Below are 16655 nucleotides of genomic sequence, written 5' to 3' on the forward strand. Positions count from 1 at the left end.
ACTCGTGAACTAGCGGTATAAGGAACTTTCCGTGACGTAGGTGCCGTTGATTGTCGGTTTTCCAGGCGAACGCGACATCTCATGCCTTGGACAGCATAGACATACAGCTTCCTGTAGTACAGAGATGTTGTAGAGTAAAAGCGTCCGGTGAATTTATAAGGGTGATCCTGTGACCCTGAGGAAAGGGCCAATACTGGCATATCCAGTAGCAAGGCCATTGCTCTGGACCGAGTGACTGGTGCCGGTCACGGCTAGTTTAGTAGGTAGCATCAAGACGCTTTTCTATCTGATTTTGTCAAAGGAAAAAAAATGACATATTTAAGTTTCATCCCGGATGATAATTATGGCCATCGGGATGAAGCGACATATCCCCGAAATCGACTACCCCCAACCCAGCTGTTGCATCAACACGATTCGTCCGTGTCTCTCCACTCCACGACTCTGACGTTATGGAAGGCCGCGGTCTGCCGACTTCTGGAGATGGGGCAGAATGCTCAAACATGGCAATGGAGACGTCGTCATGGTTATAAAAAGGGGCGTTGTTATGGGAGCTCTGCGGATGTGACGTGGCATGTGTGACATCGGATGTGACGCGGGTGGCATCGACAAAGTCCGGGAAGACGTCTGTTGCGTGGCCCTGAATTATTGTTTCTGGTTTCCAGCTGTGTGTTCGGACAATATGCACTAGTTTTCCGAGCACTGCAAACTCGAGTTTGAGTTTGATGCTATAGACTGCGCCTTTGAGTGTTGTTTCGACAGTGTATAGGTTTAGGTATTCAACCACGAGCAGCCCGATGTCCATCGTGATGATGAGAAGATTGATGCAGAGAAGTTGATACATAATTTTGCGGCTGCCATGTTCCGGATTCGCTTTGAGTAGACCGACAGCCTCGTAGATGTAGATACCCGAGAGAATGAATTCTTGCAAACAGAAGCCAGTCATCTGGATTTTCTCCATGACGTTATACCCAGCTATGAAGTGCTGATTGTAGCTGTCAAAGTTGGATCCGTACGTCAAGACAGTCGTCGGGATGTGCAGCAGTATAGCATTGACGATGATCATCGATAGCACTGGTCTGAGAATCTTTGTATTCTGATTCAATAAATGCAGTCTGGAATACAACACCATGGACTGACCCGTGACCATCGCATACCAACCAATAGTCAGAAACGTGACTGACAGCCAGGTGGCAGAAGTAAGCTGGAAAAACTTCATCAAGAACCCCATTGAATAGGGGATTACACCAACGGCTGAAGATACCAGCAAACTCCAAAAGTAGAGGCCGTGATATCGCTGGAACGTCACAAAGATAAGCACCAGCAGCTCGATGGCATTGTACCAGGCTATGCCCGTGAAAGTCGCCATGGCGATTTCCAGGCCCAGGTCAGTGCCTGTGTAGCCCCCGGTGATGCCATCGCTGGGGGAGCTATCGGCAGACGAGGCCATCCTAATGAGGTTCGGCACGTACACACAGTATTCTTCTTGATAAAGACATTTCCTGTTAGCGCACCAGCAGGCACCGGCCGAATTTGCTGTCAGGCTCAGTAAGAGTCAAGTTGGTAGAGAGGAGAAAGGAAGAAAGAGGGCAAAAAGCCTAGAGCCGCATGCCGTGTTTTTTCTCATGTTTCTGGGCGACCCCAGACAACGGTAACTATTAATGACATGGTACCGTCGCACAGGGCGTACCAAGGAAAACATTGCCCCATCTTACTTCGCAAGTCATGAGTGGGAGAAGTGACCGCCAGAAAGGCTGGACGAGCCGGACTCCGGAGGGCAAAGCGACGGTATGATTTGGCAGCCCGCAGCCCGCAGCGTGCCGTGACATCATTTAGGGCCTGTCCGCATGGCGCCCATGCGGACCAGCTTCACTTGCTGGCTACTACTATGGAATTAGTAACGATCTGCGATCTGCGATCTGGGCAGGGCCAATGATCGCATCGTCGTACCCGGGCAACCAACACTTTTTCGCTCCGAGCCGTCCTAAATGGGCAATAAGAGCGAAGCCCTTCCTTTGGGTCCTCTTCCTCTTCGTCGCCCAGGAATAATAATAATAATCCGATCCCGCAGCGAAATACAATGTGCGACTGAACAAACTTTGAGGTCTTGGCACTTTGTATGATTGTATTGTTGCTAACGGTAAGTGCTAGTGCTGGTGCCAGTGCCTCTGGTATAGACTATATCAAAGACCAACGCCGCCGAATGCATCCTAAGTCTGGTGGTAGCATAAAAACAGAGAACGACAGAAACAAAAAAGTACAAACAACCCCCATGCGAATATCGTCATCGCACGTGTTATCCCAACCTAAGAACTGCCTTAGTGTATCCTAGTTACCAACATGACTGGCAGCGGCATCCCTCCTTGTCGCAGCCACCGCGCGATCAACCTCCCTCCGACACTCCGGCATTGCACTCCTCATCTCGCGGGCAAGGACGTCACGGAAGCTGGCAAATGCTTCCTGTTTCCCTTTCAGATCTTGGTTCCCGCGTTGCACCAACTCGACAAACTCGCGTGTGTAGATATCCGGGTTCCTGGCGCCGTCCACGTAGTCGATGATTTCGGGAGGTAGTTTGATGTTTGTAACAAGGGGATCGCCGCTGTCTGAGTTTGCTGCTGCCGCTGTTGTTGAGGGTGAGGAGTTGGGATCGGGCTTCGTATCTTTGGAGAGCGTGGATAAGGCGAGAGTAAGGTTTTTGCTGTCACGCGATTAGAAATGCAGCAGTAAAATTAATAGGGTAAAGCGCACATCTTGCGGACGAGCTCAGTCTGAGTCTCTGGGCCGAGATAGCCATGCACGGCGGATTGTATCTCGAACAAGTGCTGGATCACATCTTTCAATTCGTCTAAACGCAGACAAGAGGTGAATAACCAAGCGCGGTGATCAGCCAGCGGAGTAACCTACTATCGACAGTGCTCAGAGTGACGGGAGCCATTTGTAGAATTTCCAGAGAAAAATAAACCACGCCTGCTCTCTTGCAGCTAGGCCAATGTGTAGTCGACGTGCCCCCGATGGTGTCGTTGCACGTTGTTTGATCAGTGAAGCTGCGCTCACGTGCTCGGCGTCGTTGCCTGAGGCTGTCAGGCTGGCCATGGAGATAGTCTAACCAGGTATGGTTAGTTACTCACTATACTTCGTCTTGATCGTTTCTCTGTTTCTTGTGTTGTTGCACAGAACAGAAGCATCCAGTAGCAACTCCATTTATTGTCATGTCTCGGACCAGGCACAAATCTATAATCTCTATAACCGACGCTATTTTACTTAAATAAGACACTGGGTGGTTGCCCCACGAACACCACAGCCAGCCAGTAGCCGTTCAAACACAAAATATATGCATCGAAGAGAAAGAACCAAGCCACTTGAATAGTAGTATATACATGCATGAGTTCAAGATATGGCGACACCGTCAATTGAGCGACATCCACGGTCGCAGAATATTAGATACAGAAAACAGAAACTATACTTCTCGGGTCCGAATGGATGACAGTTTCGGCACGTCAATTTCCGTTTCAACGAGTTCTAGACCCGAGAGACTTGGGTACCGTCGACTGAAGTTAGCTTCCCAGTCCTCGCCTGCGGGAGTTGTCGGATCTCCAGGTATCCCAGGTGCTCGTTCAGAAATTGGCGTATTGCCGGTTGCGCCTGTCCGGAGTTTCTTGGGCTTTGGAGGTGCCATTGGCCGGTGTTGGGTGCCACGCTGAGAAGTCGGGGTTCCTTCGTTGGTGGTTTGAGGTTGTACATATCCACCCTGTGTACCGGTGACCACTTTGATGTTATCTTTAGGAGGAGGTTTAGGTCGCGTAGGCAAGCTTGGCGCATATTCTCTGTCCACTAGTTCTGACGACTGTGTAGTCTCGCCAGATTCCGGTTCGGTATATTTCCCATAACCGGACGCGGTCTTTGGTGCTGATTTGCTGTTGTCCTGGAGGAGTGACTGCATTTTATTTTGGATAGCTGGAGCTTTAGCGCCATCTCTACCACCAGCACCTCGGCCAGCTACACGAAGTCGATATTCAGCTGCAGCATTCGCTACACGTTTTTCTTCTTGCGAAAGCCTACGTCTTTCTAGTTCGCGTCTCATTTCAGGGGAGATATCTGTAGGATCGGCATCCAGAATACCGTCGTCACTTCGGTCTGTCGCTTCAGAGCCGGCGATAGGAGTTAGACGCGTGTCTACCTCTTTTGGAGACGGGGTTCTGCTCTTGTTATCAGAAGTATTCTGTTCAAACCGACGAAAAGCCTCCCCAAAGCGGCCAGAGAGTAGGCCTCTTCCGGAAACAGCCAAAGAAGTCAGGCTGGAGCGTTTAGAATGCCTCGAGCCGCTACTAAGCCGCTTCTCCTTTTTACGGGCAAGCTCTTCCTCCTCACGCACGCGGAGATAGTCAACATCAGAGGTGATATTTGCACGGTCAGTATTCCAATCCCCGTCAGTTCGAGAGTGCCTGAGAGGCTCTCCATCTTCATACTGATCCTGTACAGAATTTGGAGGGATTTGATCTCTGGTAGGATCAAATTTACCACCCATGTGAACACTAGAAGGCCGAGAACGGGAATTGGCCGATCTGGGACGGATATACGCATCATCGAGATCGCGTAACGAAGGCCGGGAAATTTCCATCGAGGGTCGAGTAGAGGTTGATAGTTGAGAAGTCTTTTCAGAAGATGGCTTGGGCTTAGGTTCTAGCCTGTCAATAGTGGTTGTTTGGGAAGGAATGCTACCCGGTCCCGACGACGAGATATTCCTCTCAGCAGACCACCGCTGGCCGGACGGCCGCCGTTCATGCGATTGTGGTGGAAATCGATAGATTAGGCGGTTGGAAGAAGACCGACTTTCTACGTCTGGGGACGGTGATTGTTCAGTCATAGTACCTTGAGATACCATTTGAGGTCGTCCAGATGCAGAATCTTGCAATTGAGTTTGGCTCCGTTCCGGATCACCCCTTAGACTTGGTGACTCCTTCTGTTTCTTGTCTGCAGATACAGAGCGCGCACGATGATCTCCAGTACCTTCGTTCTTCGGCAACAATGCAGGAGAGACTGGTTTTACAAATGCATCATCTGCAAGTGCATTTGTGATTCGTTGAGATAAATCATCCGATTCGGGCTTGGATTCGCTAACTGTAGGTTCGAAGTCAAATTTCCCGGCTTTCTCATGCAACAACGAAAATTGATCGAGAGTTGGAAACCGAGAGGATATTTCGTCAGCACTTTCGCTCTTCTTTTTCCCACTATCTAACGCAGCAAATGGGTCATTGGAGGATGGGCGATATGGTGAAGGACTGGGTCGTGCCGAGTTTTGTTGAGATGTAGCCTTTGATGGACGGCCTCGGCGCATAGGTGCGATATCAGGTATAATAGGAGTCTCTTGCATGGGAGGCGAAAAGACGGCGCCCACTCTTGGGGTCTCAGATGAGGAAGGAGGAAGCTCCTGGTTGCGACGAGTTTCCGATTGCGTTCGCTGCGCGTATATCTGCGGAATATGTTAAACCGACACCACGCACTAAGACAGGGAAATCCGACATACATCACGGATTGGGGTCTCTTTCCCTTGCATGCTACAAGATTCTTTAAGAGCCTCATAAATCGTGGGTCGTCTTTTGGGATTTTCTTGAAGCATCGAAGCTAGTTGAGATACATGTTAGTCAAACCCGGTGAGAAATGCGAAATGAACTTACCTATAAGCCTCTTTAGTCGATCAGAAAATGCAGGATATGGAGGAAATTTATAACTGGCATTGAGAATAGCCATTTGACCGACTTCTTCGAATGGTGTTGTGTAGTAACAGAGCTTGTAAAGTAAAACACCCAATGCCCATATATCGCTTTTCTCGTCAATGGGCTGCTTTCGATAGACATCGATCATTTCAGGACTTCGGTATTGCATTGTAGTATGTCTTTGAATATCGTCCTCAATGAGACGGCCCTCTGCAGCCGACGTGGCTGCAGGTCGTGGAGGTGCAGTGGAGCCAAAGTCACACAGCTTGTAGACTGGGGTTTTCCCAGACAACGATATCAGGACGTTCTCAACTTTCAAGTCTCTGTGTAGAAGTGGTGGCTTCAAATAATGCATGCAGGCAACCCCTTCTGCGACATCTGAGAAAATCTTGATGATTTCCGGCTCGGTCAGCCGATGCTGCAATCGGGTGTTCATGAAATCGATCAGACCACCGCCCTGGCAATTCTCCATAAGCAGAAAGACCTCATAGCCTCCCCCTTTAAGCTGGGAAGCATGGGAGTCCATGTACTTGACGATGCGTTTGTGACCCTTCAGCTTTTTCATCGTTTCGACCTCAGTCCGCATACCAGCCAGCGCTGTCTTGTCCGGAACCGCCACTCTCTTGAGCACGGCAGTTTCTGCGCCATCGATGGGCTGTGGAAGTCGAACAACATATACATGTGCGAATCCACCCTCAGATAAGTACTTTTCGATAACGACACGGTGGCTGCCTACCTGCACCTTGGTGCCTGGCACGAAGGTGCCAGCTGGCGCGGAGGAACCCATTGAGATGGATGGATTGAAAGACGCCCCTTGGCGAGGAGGATGGGCTGGTTGAGAGGAGCGAGATTGGGCTTGGGTATGGTACGAGGCCATGCTGTGGTGGTTGATACCCTCAACCGGGGGCCTGGAGTCGCAAGTTTGGGGGTTATCGTAGCAGCATAGAGGGGGATCGGGAGGACGACGAGAGCAAATGGCAGAAGATAGAGGGCCGGCGAATAAGGACTTATTTGTGTAACAGGAGATGTATATAGACGTGAGTGCTGCCTGGGCAGGAGGAAGCAGCAAAAGAAAGAGACGGCCCCAAGTCGAGGCACGCACAAGAGATGCAGCTCGCTCAGCCTGTGATCGCGGCTCCTGCGTGATGTCGGCGTCGCAGGCGTTGGCTCCGGCGGACTGCCGCTCACCGCCCAATCATATTGTCACTCTTGGCGGCTGACCGCATCACCCTATCTCATCATCTTGTTAGCCTTCGAATATTTTATGTTGGCCTTCGCATATTCTATGGGAGGCCGCCGGCGACTTGGACTTGGGCTTGGGCTTGGGCTCGTTGAACTCACCTGATACATGTCCAACAGCGGCACGGCATCGTCACTGAGACGAGAGATCACAACGGCACTCTCCTTCTCAAATCCATCATCACCAACGTTCAAAGAAGCCGATTCAACGTCATAGCGTCAGTCAAATCGGGAAGAATCACAGAGGCATCCTCACCAAGTTCACAGCGGCGGCCTAGCCTTCTTTTGAGAGATCAAACGGCACTCTCAAGAACGTCCACCAATGTCCACCAATGTCCGAAGAAGCCGATCCAACGTCATAGCGTCAGTCAAATCGGGAAGAATCACAGAGGCATCCTCACCAAGTTCACAGCGGCAGCCTGGTCCTCTAACGGACTTACCTCCTATAGTCCTGGGACTTTCCATCAAAAGAACATAAAAGAACCAACTCGACGCCATAGCGTCAGTCAAGTCGGGAGGAGTCACAAAGGCGTCCTCGCCAGAGATCAAAATGGCACCCTGACTCTTTTCCTTATACGTGTCGTTACGAGCGACTCGAAGAGCAACTCGATGTCATAGCGTCAGCCAAGTCGGGAGGAGTCACAAAGGCGTCCTCACCAGGGTTCACAATGGCCCCCTGGCCTTCGAAGGCAATTAACGAGTATTGCCTCTCTACTGCAACACATTCTCGTGTACCCACTCGGGGGCCCTATTTTCTTGTTAGGTCGTCGGATTGGCTCGGGCAGCGAGGGTGATGTTGACTTCGGCCGACGGGTTGTTGTTGTCTTCGGCCGGCGCCGTAGAGGTCTCTATCGTATATTCCACGGGATTTGGCTCGGTTATCGCGGCGGTACTGGAGAACTAATTGCTATTCTACAAATATTCAAACGCACTCTAAAGGGCTACATACCTCCTGAAATGATCCAAGAACCTATTCCAAAGGCTTGGCCGCGATGCCCATTGACTAAAAGCACTAGTCAGCAAGTAAATCGATGCAAGTGGATCGACCATTCTATAAGCAATCACATACTAAGGTGTTTTTTTGATGGTTACTTTTGTCCCATGCTGCGGTGCTTGCATGCTGCCTTGTAGATTCAGATGAGCCAATTCTATGGCGGAACGATGTTCTCTGCAAAAAACACCTCTGTTAGCAGGTGTAACCTATCTTTGAATGAGATGCACTCACGGGTCGGAAACAAGGTGCTTTCGAATCAGCATGTAAACAGCGGAGACCGCAACCAACAATGGTAGTGCAATTACCAACCCAAGAAGCAAATCATGAGCCTGGCCACCGATCTTAAATCACAAGAAGTTGATACGTTCTGTGGGCCGGGGAATGCCGGGCTGGGGGACGGCGGGCTGAGTGATATTTCTATTGGGATTGTTGGTTACGATGGTGGTGGTAGGTTGGACCACGGTGATGAAGGTGGTGATGGTGGTGATGGTGGTGATGGTGGTAATGGCCGTGACGTACACGGTATCGAAAGTCAATTTGAAATCTTTTTTTACAAAAAAGAAGGGAAAAAAGCGGACAGAAAAAGAAACTGAACGAAAATAATTATCGGGGCAGCGTTTCTTGAGAGGAGAGAAGAGGAAGAAGAAGAAGAGGGGAGGAGGATGAGGACAACAGAAGTAGAATCTGCACCTGAAGGCCTCCTTCCCATCAAATTATCCTCACATTGATTTCTTCTGTGCAAGTGAGATCGGTGTCCGGAGCACCCCTTCCTACATTATCTACTGCTACCGTGTTAGGGTGAGCCGCATCAGGGGTCCTCCTGCCATGTACATAATCGTCATATAAAAACCTTTTTATGTGTTGGTTTGAAGAAGACGACATGCAAGCACATTTCGTTTCCGCTGCTAGCCTGACGCAGAATGCACTGAGTCTCTCAGGAGGCTCTATCACTTCTCCATTTAATTATGCCCGTTCCTCCCTAGTCTCAGCGAGAGGTTTAACTTATGGACTAGAAAAAATCAACGATGTCACTTTCACAGATGAGTTCTGGGCTCGGGTTAGCAGTTATATCAAAGACACTGCACAACAAGTTTTAAATTAACAGATAGACCTTTCACAGACTTGTTTCTGATAGTGGAGATGTAAAGTGCCGCAAGTACGAACCTAGGTGAGTGATTGTAGGTATGGACACCTCTGATTATTGAATTACAAATTAATAACCCTATTCTGCCTACCATAAAACCTCCTTTCCCTCTTTACCAAGCGCCTAATAAAGCCTCATGATCTATCCTCTCAGGCTTTGTTCTAAGCATAATAAGACTACGCCATCAAACACCCTGCTGTGGTTACCTCGTCTATGCCGGGAAATTGCGTTATACAGTTAGTTACAGAAAGCGATACTGTAGAAGTTAAGAATGAGAACCACACCACCACTTTAACTCCATCTCCAGGGATCCCAGAAGCTCATCCTCAGCCTGACTGGTAGAGCCTACCCATGCGATATAGGAGTCAGGGCGGATCAGCACAGCCAGGATCCCAACCCATTTAGCATGCGATGCTTGGGTAGCACACTCAACTACGGTGGTGTATTTTTCCCATTTACTATCAACCATTTTTCGAAGAGCTTGTTTTGCCTTTGTTGCTGTATCGGGAGTACCCTGGGACTCATTCTCACTGCGCAGGATGAGTACAAATCTGTGCTGTAGTATTGCGGATAGTAATTGATGGAACGCCTGGGCTTTTATTTCCGGGTTATCCTTAAGGATGAGATGTGAGAGCCGTGTGCCGATGAGCTCATTCGAAGAGGTGTTCCCGGTTTTAGTGAATGGCTCACTAGGTTCACCGAAGCCTGATATTCTGCGAGCCCAGAGTGTGTTCAACTGTTCACTTTCCCTGATCGCCTCCGCAAAAACCTTGCGCATGGCATACACTGGCTCGGAGTCAGCGGAGACAAGAAGCGCCTGTGCTTGGATGTTGCTCAAGGTGTCGAGAACAACTGTTCGTCGCTCATCAGAGTATGAAGTAAGCACTCGCTCATACGAGGCAAGAGACTTGAGATCGCCTTTCAAAGCCCAAGAAAGTTTCCATGCTAGATTAGTTGCGTCTTGGAAGCCAATGTTTAATCCTTGGCCGCCAGCAGGAAACAACTGGTGGGCAGCATCACCTGCTAAAAAGACTCTCCGGTCTCGAAATGATTGCGCGGTACGGCAAGCACTACCAAAGCGTGAGAGCCATATTGGACTATGAGCGCCGATATCTGATCCAAATGTATCTCTCAGACACTCGAGAATCTCGTTCATAGATAAGGGCTCGGAAGGCGGCTTCTCTCGTGAGCCCTTCAAGATACCAATCACCCTGTGATGTATCCCATCACCTAGAGGGACGACCATCGCACCCCCAGAATGACTAGCCGACATTTTGTATCCCAACGGTACTGGCTGGGTGATACGAACATCCGCCAGCATGCCAGTAAAAAGGCTAGGGGTTCCTTCGAAGGCTATTCCCGATGCTTGACGCACCTTGCTGTGAGTTCCGTCGCAGCCCACCAGCCAAGAGGCACGAATTCTGACTGTGCTAGACTGATCATCCGTAACCACTGCTTTCCTGTCCGCCGTAGCAACAACTTCATCGGGGGTTTGTTCGATACCGCAAAATTCCAATCCCCACTCAAACCTCACTCCAGCGGTCTCACAAAGATCCAAAAGAATGTTCTCGATGCGACTCTGCGGGATAATGAGGCCATGGCTGTATTTCGTCCCAAGCACATTCTCGTTCAATTTGAGCAAGGTGTCAAGTCCTGCAAAATGCGTAGCAGACTGCACTATACCCTGATTTAGGAACTGGTCGACCACGTTGCGTAAGTGGAAAATCTCTAAGGTTGATGCAGATGTAACGAGTGCTTTGGATGCTTTGTTTCTCGAATCTCTTGCGCTGATGGAATCGACCACCAGAACATCTACGCCTGCACGACGTAATTCAAACGCAACCCAGAGGCCAACCGGGCCAGATCCGACAACGAGAACATCTGCTGAGATCATCTCGATATCTGAAAAACGAAGAATCCTTGAATGCTGGGAGTGAAAATATTTGAAGCTAAAGACCTAGAATAGTAAATGGCGAAAAGAAAGCTCTCCGAGAAAGGCACTCTGGTCTCATAAAACACACTGTGTAACAATGGAATGGATCGATGCAGGTTCACACCGAGAATGTCGGCTCGGCCATGCCTTGAGGGATCAAGGGATAAATCCAGCAAACAAAGGAAGATGAGATGAGCGAACAAAGGCGTACCTGGAGACTGCCGCTGCCTGCTGTGTTGTATGTGTGGGTCTTTCGGCGAGCCCTATGCCGACAATCTTTTGCGTATGTTTTCGTATACATCAAAAAGTGACAAAGAAACCAATGATTTCGTGAAAAGACTATTTTTATTTGTAGTCGTGACCAAATCAAGAATTATCAAAACCAATAGGAGCCTACCATGAGCTCACCAATAGCGTATCTAAACTTTACAGACTCCGATATCGAATAATGCGATTCAATAACAGAACTTGCAGCCGGTTTATAAAGTCGGTTGAGCAGTCCGAGTGCCCTCTGATGAGGATATCGCATTTCTTGGATCTCACATTGCTAATCTAAGGCGCATTGTCTGAGGGCCTCGAAGGGACATTGTATGCAGCATGATCGTACTCCTCAGACATACATTTTCTGTTACACAAATAATTGATCATTCGCCGGTCTGCGATATTCTGCTGTTTATCCTCGTTGTGTAGTATTGGAGCGAGGGTATGGCTGAAATATGGCAGGATTTGCTCGCAAGCGATACCATCACCAGAAACCCCATTGCGTACATTGCGATGGACCACAACTGAACATATGGTAGTATAACCAGGAATTTAATTGGCGTCTGGGGAGCTCTCCTCATCCGGTACCACATACCGTGGCTTCCAAGAGAAAAAGCCAAAGCGCTGATTACAATCCGTATCAATTGTCTGGTATAGGAAGGAAGACCCCTGATGCGCCTCATCCCAACCCAGTAGAAGACCTAACTGCCGCTGTAAACCCTAACGAGAGCCGTTGTGACTCGCCGCCATTTGGTTGATGCTATGATATTGGGCCTGTTTGTTCGTATTCTTGTTGGGAGGTTGGCATGTGCAAGCTCAGCAGGCTCTCTCTTAGTGCTTCAAATGTTTTCGTCATTGTTTATTTGATCATAACTACGAAAGGGAAAATTGTGCTAGCCGGTAGCTCCCAGAAGACCTAAGGTTGACTTCAATGGGGCATTCTGTTGCCTAGCCCCTTTAAAATGTTGTTTAGGACCACCAATTTTTCTTTAAAAAGTTATAACAGATAATCCCCGGTACGGTGCGCTGGGCAAATTACGGAAATTCGAAGCATGGTTAGCTCCTCACCATAGAGAAATGGCGTCCTCCGCCTCAAGGCGTGTATGCAAGGTTCTTTACATTAAACCGTCAACGAGCGTTTGACTACATGTGCAAAGCTCGTGGAGGTTGTTGTAACTTCGACTGTGGCTGTTGTCAGACTCTGAGGGTTTGCTCAAAAGCAATACTGTCAACTCACTGCTCGGCTAAATTCTGTGGATGCTGCATTCGTCGAAGGGGGTGTTATGAGTATCCTCCCGAGAGGAGTAATGCTTACGATCAAGGGATGAATATGTTTTCGGTATCAATGGCAAGTGAGGTAATTTACAGATGGGGATAGTTGATGTCTTGTTTAATGTTTTTGATTGCTATATGTTCTTATTCACTGCTTTCTGGATTTGTTACCTTAAAATGCTTTACGGAACGACTGTCAAAGCAAGCTACCGTCAAGGCCATCAAACAATATGGAGTTTTCCGATTGGTCACAACTAACAGCTAGCTAGATATGAAATTGAAAATTGTCAATCCTCGCTCGGATAGAATCTTCCTGTTGAGTTTTCTCTTACTTTCTTTGGCATCTTTGTTTTAGAAAGAAAATTAGACCGCAAAAAGAATATCATTTCTCCAAATAGACTTTAAGCTTCTTTAACAATATGAGCAGTCTCAAGATTTCAATTTTTGTGAAATGGCATGTTTTTAACTACGAGAATACATGTAATTGCAAACACAATCTGTTCACCAAGCCTCAAGGTTATAAACTTCTCTACCAGCAGAATTTCTCCCTCACCATGCCCTCACTTATCTCCCATAATTTATCCGCCTCAGCCCTGTCAAGCGCATAAGGTGGCGCCATATTTGCAATTTGACAGTCACTCAAGAATTGCCCATATCCATCACTGCTAGGGTTCCCTAAATTTGGATCCAACGCAGCGACTAATGTTGTACTGGCACCTTCCTCCAAAGTCTTCCACTCCGCACTTATCTTCTTCCTAAACTCCGCCGTCCGCTCCAGAAACGCAGGATCAGTGGTCCTATGCAATTCAGTCTGTACTTCGCCTGGATGTAGCGCTAGGCTCAGTATTCCGTGTTTCTCATACAATCTCTTGTTTAACTCGACAGAGTAGAGAACATTCGCGGTTTTACTCTGGCCGTACGCACCCATAGGAATATAGGACATCTCCTCGTCTACATCCAACCCTGCCATTTTCATTAGCCCAAGTGCAGGTTTTTCCTTTTCGGGGAGTTGAGATGTTGGTTTGTCCCAGTTGATGTCACTCGTGCGAATAGGGGAGACTGTTGTAGCCATGCTGCTGACATTGATGATACGTGTGGCACCTGTCTGTCCATTTCTTGCAGAAGCAATGATGTTTGGCATGATCAAGTTGGTGAATAGAAAATGTCCAACATGATTTGTGGCGAAATGTAGCTCGATCCCGTCTTCATTGAGTGTGCGTTCTGGGATGTTCATTATACCGGCGTTGTTGATCACAATGTCAATCGCTGGGATATCCTTCCAACCGAGGACTTCAGTGGCTGCTTTTCGCACTGAGTTTTGGGAACTTAGATCGAGGACTAATGAGCGGAACGTGACATCCGGATACTTTGCGCGGATATCGTCTAGACATTCCTCGAGTTTGGCCGGGGAGCGACCAGCCAGGATGACGGAGCGTGGAGACTGTGAGGCTAGGGCTAGAGCTGTGGCATACCCAACACCGAGCTTGTTGATGCCTGTAATGAGGATCGTACGGTCTTTAATAGAGGAAGAAAAGGTCCTTGCAACAGTAGAGGCCTCTGTTTTAGGACCAAAGTCTGCAACTGTAGTAGATGTCATATTTCTTGTGATGAATGGTCAGATGATGGAGTCCACAATATGGCTGAATAGAAGGATGCAAAAAAAATTCTTAACGTATAAAACAAACCCATTCTTTGAAGATGATATACCGAATTTATATGCGAGAGGCAGATGGTACTTAGGGTTAGGGCTCAAAGCCCTCGCGGAGCTCAGCGGGAGTCAAGCCAACCAATCAGAGGCCGCTGAGTCCGACACAACCAATCAGCATTCAACGTGACCGCCAACGGCAGATATCCCCTTCAGCTTCAACGGTCAATCCGGATGGATCTGTGAAGAGTTGCAGCATCTACGATTATTTCGTCGAGATGTTGGGCAACAAATTTTCTCTTTCTCCGCTTCCTGTCTCAGTTACACGTCATGCCACCATCCCAACAAAACCACACGGCGTCTTCCAACCCCATCAAGCGTAATGTTTCCGGCAGAAGCGGTCCCAAAGCAAGGACTGGATGTCGCACGTGCAAGTAAGAAACCCATTTACGTCAATTAATGTGATATTATGGAGTAGCTAACACGAATTCTTGCCAGAATCCGGAAGGTCAAGTGTAATGAGGACAGACCTGCTTGCCATCAATGCGTGTCAAGCGGTCGGGTTTGCGATGGATATGGAATCTGGGGAGGAGGACATAGTCCATATCCTTCGGGTTCGTCGATGTTCAATTCGCCCGATGGTACTACCGGTTCCAGTGTCAAAGTTCCGATTTCTCGGATCAAACCTCGGAGCAGGAGGGAAGATAGCCGTCATAGCCGTCATAGCCCAATGCAACCACGAAGCACCGATTTATCCTCGTCCCATCATATCGCGGGAGATAGTTCTGCTCAGGTAGCACTAAAGCCGACCCAGTCCCTAGTTTTTCAGCCCCTTCAATCTCAGCCCATCAGCTCACCCAAGCGGCGAGGCATGTTGAGATCGGTACCAACGTCTCTCGCGGAATTTCCAGCGCCTGCAAGGGAGCGTCGTTTGTTATACTGGTTCCAAAAATACACGGTCCACAAACTTCCGGGGTTGTTTCCTTCTTCATTTTGGAGTTCACTACTTCCTCAAGCAAGCTACAGCGAACCTGCTGTTTTGCATGCCGTCGTCGCGTTGACGTCGGCTCACAAGTATCAGCAACCTGAACCTATTCTACTCGGGCGAGTTTCGATCGAAGAGCAATTCACTTTGCAGTCCTACAGCCAAGCAATCCATTTTCTCAGTCCGCATTTCAGCCTTCAGAATCTTGCTTCTTTGAGAGTGACGCTGATCACATGTCTTCTTTTCGTGTGCCTAGAGATAGTTCAGCAACACCACGTCACTGCCATATCTCATTTGTCCAATGGTCTCAGGCTTCTTGAACAATACGAGCAGTCTCGAGGTCGGATTGACGGCCACGGATATCTCGATGTCGGATCTGATGACCTTATTTGTCGAATGTTCCTAAGGCTCGCATTACAAGTCAATATGCTTGGAAGCAGTCATCTCCCCTTTTCAATCATGAATAGACTCGTTCCTGACAAACCTCCCAACAGATTCATCTCCATTGAAGAAGCCAGAAAACATCTTGATATCCTTCTCGCCCAGGTTCTTGAATTCAATCATCTTTGCCGCAATCAACAGCCCCTACCATATACCCATAATACCTTATCACCTCACCAGGCAGCCCTACAAGCAAACCTCACCTCCTGGCTCGAAGCATTCAACACATCCAACCTCGAGCAACAAGCAACAAGCCCTCGCACCAAAACTAGCTGCATGATCTTACGCATGTATCACACCATGGCGGTAATAATAACCGCGACGGGCATTTCCCAGCACCAACAAACGCTCTTTGATCAACAATCCGACAAGTTCTTTTCCATTCTGTCTTATGCAATCAACTCAAAAGCGCTCATGATCGACTCCTCCGTCATACCTGATTTCCCCGACCCCTTTACCGAAATGCAGGCAGCCATCATCGACATTGGATGGGTCCCTGCCTTATACTATACCGCTATCAAGTGCCGTACTCGGAGGATCCGATTGCATGCTATCGAACTGCTCGAGTCGGCCCCACATCAAGAAGGGTTTTGGGACGCGAGGATGGCGGCGGGTGTCGCGCGCGAGGTGATGCGAGTTGAAGAGGATGGGCAAGGTGGTGAGGTGGAGCAGCATCGAGTGCATGACGTTCAGGTGTTTCTCGCCAATGAAGCACGTGGTAGAGTTGGATTACTGTGCCGCCAACGAGGTGGCGAGGTATGGCGAGAATGCTATCCGATCTACAATCTTGATTGAATACATTGTCATATAAAGTTATACATTATCATCTTGTCTAAAGCTACCTCTTTTTCTTTACAAGGGTTATACGCCGCTAATTGGGCGGCACTCTCGGCGCGGCCCGCACGGCATCCACTAGTTCGTGAGCGCCGACGCCGTGGTTGTCAAGGGGACCAGGCCTGTTGGTCTCTTACAGACTTAAGTTCACAGTGGTGTACCGGTGATTCTGTAGGGGTGATTTTTTACTCAAGTA

At 48.7% G+C, this 16655-nt stretch overlaps 7 protein-coding genes across 7 annotated transcripts; 1 reads left to right on the plus strand and 6 right to left on the minus strand.

Annotated features, from left to right (window-relative positions):
• Positions 1–325: 325 nt before the first annotated feature.
• Positions 326–1447, minus strand: BGW36DRAFT_362341 (uncharacterized protein; the record flags this gene model as incomplete). Its single annotated transcript, XM_046214368.1, has 1 exon — positions 326–1447. The coding sequence occupies one exon, from the start codon at positions 1445–1447 to the stop codon at positions 326–328; it is 1122 nt and encodes a 373-aa protein (XP_046068663.1).
• A 914-nt stretch (positions 1448–2361) lies between these two features.
• On the minus strand, positions 2362–2932 carry BGW36DRAFT_262484 (mediator of RNA polymerase II transcription subunit 10; the record flags this gene model as incomplete). The annotated part of the gene is made up of 3 exons (XM_046210085.1): positions 2362–2695; positions 2746–2842; positions 2902–2932. Coding segments are annotated over 3 exons (462 nt in total), but the record flags the coding sequence as incomplete, so codon positions are not given.
• Positions 2933–3454: 522 nt separating this feature from the next.
• On the minus strand, positions 3455–6588 carry BGW36DRAFT_302561 (putative serine/threonine protein kinase; the record flags this gene model as incomplete). Its single annotated transcript, XM_046211800.1, has 3 exons — positions 3455–5467; positions 5522–5619; positions 5673–6588. 3 exons carry the CDS (start codon positions 6586–6588, stop codon positions 3455–3457), a joined length of 3027 nt encoding a protein of 1008 aa, XP_046068665.1.
• Positions 6589–6900: 312 nt separating this feature from the next.
• Positions 6901–8207, minus strand: BGW36DRAFT_464032 (uncharacterized protein; the record flags this gene model as incomplete). Its single annotated transcript, XM_046222239.1, has 6 exons — positions 6901–7555; positions 7608–7698; positions 7752–7842; positions 7900–7953; positions 8020–8118; positions 8176–8207. The coding sequence occupies 6 exons, from the start codon at positions 8205–8207 to the stop codon at positions 7257–7259; spliced, it is 666 nt and encodes a 221-aa protein (XP_046068666.1). The 3' UTR covers positions 6901–7256.
• Positions 8208–9173: 966 nt separating this feature from the next.
• BGW36DRAFT_436554 (FAD binding domain-containing protein) lies at positions 9174–11062 on the minus strand. Its single transcript, XM_046221451.1, has one exon. The coding sequence runs from the start codon at positions 10980–10982 to the stop codon at positions 9354–9356; it is 1629 nt and encodes a 542-aa protein (XP_046068667.1). The 5' UTR covers positions 10983–11062; the 3' UTR covers positions 9174–9353.
• A 2021-nt stretch (positions 11063–13083) lies between these two features.
• Positions 13084–14151, minus strand: BGW36DRAFT_301920 (uncharacterized protein; the record flags this gene model as incomplete). Its single annotated transcript, XM_046211731.1, has 1 exon — positions 13084–14151. The coding sequence occupies one exon, from the start codon at positions 14149–14151 to the stop codon at positions 13084–13086; it is 1068 nt and encodes a 355-aa protein (XP_046068668.1).
• Positions 14152–14529: 378 nt separating this feature from the next.
• BGW36DRAFT_430542 (uncharacterized protein) lies at positions 14530–16420 on the plus strand (the record flags this gene model as incomplete). Its single annotated transcript, XM_046220855.1, has 2 exons — positions 14530–14633; positions 14698–16420. 2 exons carry the CDS (start codon positions 14530–14532, stop codon positions 16418–16420), a joined length of 1827 nt encoding a protein of 608 aa, XP_046068669.1.
• Between the last annotated feature and the right edge of the window lie 235 nt (positions 16421–16655).

The sequence above is a fragment of the Talaromyces proteolyticus genome (assembly GCF_021365285.1).
Source record: "Talaromyces proteolyticus strain PMI_201 chromosome Unknown BGW36scaffold_10, whole genome shotgun sequence".
NCBI classification, from domain to species: Eukaryota; Fungi; Ascomycota; class Eurotiomycetes; order Eurotiales; family Trichocomaceae; genus Talaromyces; species Talaromyces proteolyticus.